Here is a 5,939-nt window from a genome sequence, read left to right on the forward strand (position 1 = left end):
AGAGAGGTAAAACACACTGACGCCCATAGTTTTGATAAACTGTGTGCAGCAAACAAAATAAAAACATTGCTCAGGTGTCTGTATGTCTGCTAGTCTTTAATTTTTGCCACACTGCCCAGTGTGACCTTAACAATACCATATGAGTGAGGTCAGCTCGTAGAGCTCCTGGGGGCTCCGGGGTACCAGTTCAATCTGTTCCTGGCAGCTGCCATTTGACGCTCCACACAAAAGGAAACGCAGAGTTTCTGCTATGTCTAATTAGAAGAGAAAAAAAGATAAAAACAAACATTTTCTCTGTTAAGTGTTATGTTTCAAGTTCATACACACCATAATAACACTACTGATAAAAATAAATCAATGGGTTGCGCAATGAATAAAATACATTAATTTCAAGACATGGCAATTCTTTTTAAATCATTTACAAAGAGCCATAGGACTGCAAACGTTCACAAAAATAGCATTAAGTACATGTTTAGTGTCACATCTGTTTGGTTTGCTGGCAAATAAAGACTGCAAGTTCACAAGATGAGAAACAGCAAATGAAAAGCTTTATCATGTAGGTTGATGTAGCTGTTAGCAGGACCACTATTGACAGGCAGTCATAATTTGGATTTCAGTAATTTTGTGGGGGGAAACAAGTTACCAAACTGTATCTAGTAACTAGCACGTCTTAAATCTATTAAAAATATCCTATCCCGTAAAGTAAATACACTGTAAAACCAAAAAGGAAAAAGCCAATACTGTCAGGGGGCCTACTAAAGTGTGGCCTATGTGCAAATGTTACTCACTCTGTTTCATAAGCTGGACTGCCAGGCATGGACAGTTGGAGCACATAAGTGAAAACATGCGCACAACCATGATGAACATCCCCGAGCTGAGCACAGGAGGAGTCACTACCAACAGCTGCTGGATGTTTGTCAACAGGTCCCTTGATGCCACCTCCTGCAACAGGTTCTGTTGATTTGAACGGAGATGCATAAATGTACATTAAGAGGGCATGTGGACTACAAATCTCTAAATGGCAGGAAAAAACTGAAACAGCAAACATGGTCTACCAAAAACAAACTGAGGTACAGACCTCTTCATGCTGAAAGTTGTCCACCAGTCTGGCGAAACAGAGACAAGTACTTTCAACTGACTTCTTATCCTAAAAAAGGCAAGAGAATAAATGGTGGATAAGTAAAAGATTTACCACATTAAATAAATGACCTCACTGCTTGACCCAAATCAGACGTAATGTACCGTTGTTGCTAATGTCAGATCAGTATCCTTTATATGAAAACTGTACCTGATGAGTAAGTCTCTGAGTCAACAGTGGCAGAGAGTCAGCAACAAAGTGGAACTCATCTGGAGTAATGCTCTGGCAGCAGTTGGCTGCAATAGCCAAGGCATTCCTCTGAGCATTAATGCTAAAGAACTCCAGGTACAGGAGGCAGTCAGCAAGCCCACCCTATAAGGGATCACAGGTGAGGATCATTACGACTAAATGCGGCTAGCAGAGAAAAGACAAATTAATGGCACAACAAAAAGACAGCGTAACACTTACGGCCTGCAAAATGGCTTTGCTGTGTCGCCTTGACAACATCTCCAAGGCAGTCAGGGCCTGCTCTGCTACGTCAATGAACTGAATCACCTGAAGCTGCAGACAAGAAAGTCGAACAATCCATTAGCATATGAGAAGGTCACTGTTATGAATTAACAAGTGATTACTGACAGAAAGTGCCATGCTTTACCTTCTCCAGGAAGACAGGAATGGCATCGACCACCACAGCAGAAGATCGAGGGAGGGCCTCCATCATGTAAGTGAGTGCACGCGAGGCATGGTTCATCTGAATGCACAGAGCAATCATGTGAAGATAATCAGTTGCATGACCCCCCCCCAAACAAAAAGTAAATAAACCAACGACATTTACAATAACAGAAGCCAGTCATACTCACAATATCAAAGTTATGCTCCATTTGTAACAGTGTAATCTGCGAAAGAGCAAGCAGTTACATGGAATTAAATAGCATACATGTGAAAAAACAAAAAGTAACTGATTTTCTGTCAACCAATATTTACATTACACATAACTGTGGGAGGAATTTTTCCCTGTAAAACAATGAATAGGTGAGACACTGCTTCAAAACCAGGAAACAGGGCTGTGGAGTACAGGAAGCTAAACAGCCAAAGAAAATAGGACTTACCAAGGCAGGAACGACACTTTTCACAGGAAATCCACCAAGTGTTTCCTCATTGCCCATCACAAGCAACTGGCACATTTCTATTGCGGCTTGGAGTTGCTGAGACTCGTCACCTGTGGCCTGGAGGCCTTGCAGAAGCTGTTGAGCCTTGGAACCTGAAAACAAGGGAGCGATTTTTTTTTTTAAATTAAAATATTTTGAGTGCAACAAGAACGCTGATGTCAATGTTAGAAGACATTACTCACTGGCTCCACTGCCTATGGTCCTGTGAAAGAGTTGAGACATGCGGGGTCCCAGGGGCCCAAAAAGATGTGGAGGGAGACCTCTGGCCTCTAGTAGAGCTAAAGGACATACAAAGCTTTATGTATTAAAAGGTCAAATATTTTTTGTAATATGAGAAATCTCTAAGGTGGTTTTAACATACCTTGAAGCCTTCCCATTTCAGAATCATCAGACTCACTCTCACCAGAGGTGGTCATGCCCACTGCTCCAGCAACCGAGCTTGACGCTGGAAATAAACCGTAAAAATTCATATTTTAATTTTTTTTTTATTGAAGTGAAAACAATGTATCAAATGGCCATAATTGTGTTAAGTTTTCATCTTCACATAAATGAATGGAAATCTGAATCATCTTAAGATAAGATAGAACTTTATTAATCCCTCGGGTGGGTTCCTCTGGGAAATTCGATTTCCAAAAAGCACAGCACCGACAGACGTTACAGAATACAGAGACAAATATAAATAAAATATACGAAGGGGATAAATAGAATAAATAGGAATAAAAATACAAGTGAATTGCACATTTCAAGTATTTAGGTCTATTGCACCATTGACTATTTACAAAAAGTATTGCACAAGGTATTGCACAGTGAGGTGAAGAGGCACTACAGCTTAGTCGTTCCCCCCTCCTTTGTCCTCCTGTTTCTCCTCCCTCTCCCCTCCAGAGAGGAGTTAAACAGTTTGATGGCGTGTGGGACAAAGGAGTTTTTAAGTCTTAAGCTTAATTGAATAATGAAGTGAATAATTAACTGACATTTTCAAACTGCAATGTGAGTTATTATAAAAAAACATGGTGTTAGTTAGTCCGACTTTTCTAGTCTATAATTATGAGAAAGATCGGAGCAGAAATCTTAGTAGTTCACCTTTTACTTTAGAAAAACCTCTTAGTACATGTTCAGCTACACCCCAATCACACATCATTCCAATATTTGAGTTATTTCTGGTTGCAATAAGTAATCTTAATTTGTTAGCGAAAGTACCTGAAGCCCCTTGTGATGCATCATCAGTGCGAGCGGCTGATGAGTTGGCCCCATCTTGGTTGTTGTCGGAGTCGGCCATTTTCTCCTGTCGGCGAGCGTCGGCTGCCCCGCGCTTGCCCAGGCCTGAGCCCCGCCGACTGTTACATGCGTACAAAGAGACTCTGATTATTATACTTTTATAGTGTCATACGAATACATAGCAGTGGTTCCCTTGGCTAGTGATTCTACTATGGTAAATTTGGATCATGCAACTGAAACAGAGGCTTCCATGCATAGTTATTGCCCTTTTATCAAATGCACGTTAGAAGTTTTCATGTTAAACTCATGGGCATACTGCCAACCATGTACATTGTGCAGGATTGTTGTGCCACCTCATGTTGTAAAGGGTGGTAAAATCAATTGGGGTCAGTTGGTCTGACCTATAAACACAATGAAATACCAGTTTGTACCTTCTGTGATGGAGACATTTTTCCCCAAAATGCCAATTTGCAGACCTAAATATTGATTATTTAAGGCCACTCAGCTGATACAAGCTGCTAACCCGTTCAGCTTAAATGAACTCTAAACAAACACAATGACAGCATTTGCACAAAATCGTTTCAGCCTTGATGTTGTTTGTTGTTGTTGTTTTTTGTTTTTTACTGAAATCGTAACAACAGACTTTGAGTAGTTTTTTCTGTTTTGATGAGAAGTGGCTTCACATCCAGTTCAGTCTGGGTGGAGCTCTGCTACTGACAGACACTGGAGCTGATGAGGCGTGTGCTTTAAAATAAAATATCATTAGACCAAGCAGATTTTAAAATGGCAACATTGGTGTAACATCATGAAATAAAGCAAGGGATCTTTAAGTTTTCATCTTTTGTTATTTAAAAGTTTTAATATGCAAACTGATAAAAAGTTTAAACTCAACCCTTTGGCCATCCATCTGAATAAAGCAGTCACACTAGCAAAAAAGGCATCAGTTAGGTCCCAGTAGACTACAACTAAGAGTTTAATATATGTAAGCTAAGGTGTTTGGGTGAGTTGAGTCCAATGAATGATGAAGAAAAAAAAAAAAGTTTAGCAACTACTTACCATGATTAGTCATTACCGTAATATAGTAAACATTCCAACCTTAAAGAGGACATGAAACACTACACATATAAAGGCTAATTTACATCATGTAGCCCTGCTCTCAAAAACTGAAATAGATACAATGTAGACCTAGATATAACATAACATAGATACACTGTCTGTGAACTGATTGCATCATCTAGGGGCTGTACAAGTGATTTTTTCTTTTAGTTTTAGTGTCCTTATTCTCACGAAGATTCTGTCTCTGGTTAGCTAACATAAACTAATAGAAGTCTATTAGCCGCAAACCAGCCGACCAACCACATGACCCAGCGTTCTGTCCTGACAGAACATGGCACTACACATGTTCTCAAATCTTTAAGCGCTTATTTCTTAAATCCAGCTTCACAGACAGCATCACATTTGTCAATTTTTGAGAGCAGGACTCCAGGATATAAATTAGCTTTTATATTTTTAAGAGTTTAATGTCCTATTGGGGAAATAGAAAAGAAACAGAGGCGGTAGGAGAAATGGCATAAACTAGCAGATGTGTGTTTTGTTTTTTTAGTAAAGCCTATTCTGAAATGCCAACTACTGTTGGCGTTTGGCACCTTAGCCTCTGTGAGAGTTCTGCAGGTGCAGACAGAGGCACAAAGAGGTCCAAGCAGCACAATCCTTGGTCTGCTTTGGGCGATCTACAGGAAGAACTTTGTAGGACAAAAGGTACCAACCAACACTTGACCATAAGTGGACCAGGTGAGGGACCCTCAGAGACAAAGTCACATAAAGGCCACCACTAATGATCTGTCTGCAGATAACCTTTATAGACCAACTTCTAGACAGATATTCCTGACCAAAAGGCTCTTTTCATCATTCTGGCTTAAGAGAAAAGACTGACCGCACAGCACTAGGTCTCATCATTAAAATTAGACTGCAATCATTTTAGATGCTGAATAAATCATGAATATGCATTTCTTAACTTTAGTATAGCTTCAATGATGTCCACATTCCTCAAAAATAAATATCCAGAAGTAACATGCATTTTTGTTTTTTGTCACTGTAGTGTACCTGGTGCTGGCACAGGAGCCCGTGGTCTTCTGGCGTGTGCTCCGCCGAAAGTTGGGGAGCTCTGCTGGAGGAGACTCGCTGCGCTTCTTAGTGGATTTTCTCAAACCTAAAATAGAAAACAGTGATTATAACTTTTGGACTGGGCCCCAACAGTGGCATCAAATTCTTTCATTTAAAAACATCTTCTACAGGAGGTGAATCAAATTTTTTAATTAACCCTTTAAGACCTACCATAGAACCAAGTCCACCAGAGCTGATATTATATTTTTACATGCTGTAGTGCCATTTTGGGAGCATTTCAAGTTGCTATACATCAATACAACCATTATAGCCCAGATTTTAATAATATGTCTGCATTAAGTGCATAGTAATTA

The 5,939-nt window shown here is 39.9% G+C and overlaps 1 protein-coding gene across 1 annotated transcript in view; it reads right to left on the reverse strand.

The window, feature by feature from the left end:
• trip12 (thyroid hormone receptor interactor 12) overlaps positions 1 to 5,939 on the reverse strand; it is a 28,531-nt gene that overhangs the window by 12,689 nt on the left and 9,903 nt on the right. The window contains exons 5-16 of the mRNA XM_013914296.1: positions 5,566 to 5,671; positions 3,445 to 3,581; positions 2,609 to 2,692; positions 2,430 to 2,525; positions 2,188 to 2,339; positions 1,939 to 1,974; positions 1,734 to 1,829; positions 1,547 to 1,639; positions 1,289 to 1,450; positions 1,079 to 1,147; positions 789 to 954; positions 137 to 254 (exon numbers count right to left, since the gene is read on the reverse strand). Coding sequence (XP_013769750.1) covers positions 137 to 254; positions 789 to 954; positions 1,079 to 1,147; positions 1,289 to 1,450; positions 1,547 to 1,639; positions 1,734 to 1,829; positions 1,939 to 1,974; positions 2,188 to 2,339; positions 2,430 to 2,525; positions 2,609 to 2,692; positions 3,445 to 3,581; positions 5,566 to 5,671 — 1,315 coding nt within the window. The remainder of the gene's footprint in view (positions 1 to 136; positions 255 to 788; positions 955 to 1,078; positions 1,148 to 1,288; positions 1,451 to 1,546; positions 1,640 to 1,733; positions 1,830 to 1,938; positions 1,975 to 2,187; positions 2,340 to 2,429; positions 2,526 to 2,608; positions 2,693 to 3,444; positions 3,582 to 5,565; positions 5,672 to 5,939) is intronic.

This window comes from Pundamilia nyererei, unplaced genomic scaffold (assembly GCF_000239375.1).
Source record: "Pundamilia nyererei isolate P.nyererei 1_Seehausen unplaced genomic scaffold, PunNye1.0 scaffold00185, whole genome shotgun sequence".
Lineage (NCBI taxonomy): Eukaryota > Metazoa > Chordata > Actinopteri > Cichliformes > Cichlidae > Pundamilia > Pundamilia nyererei.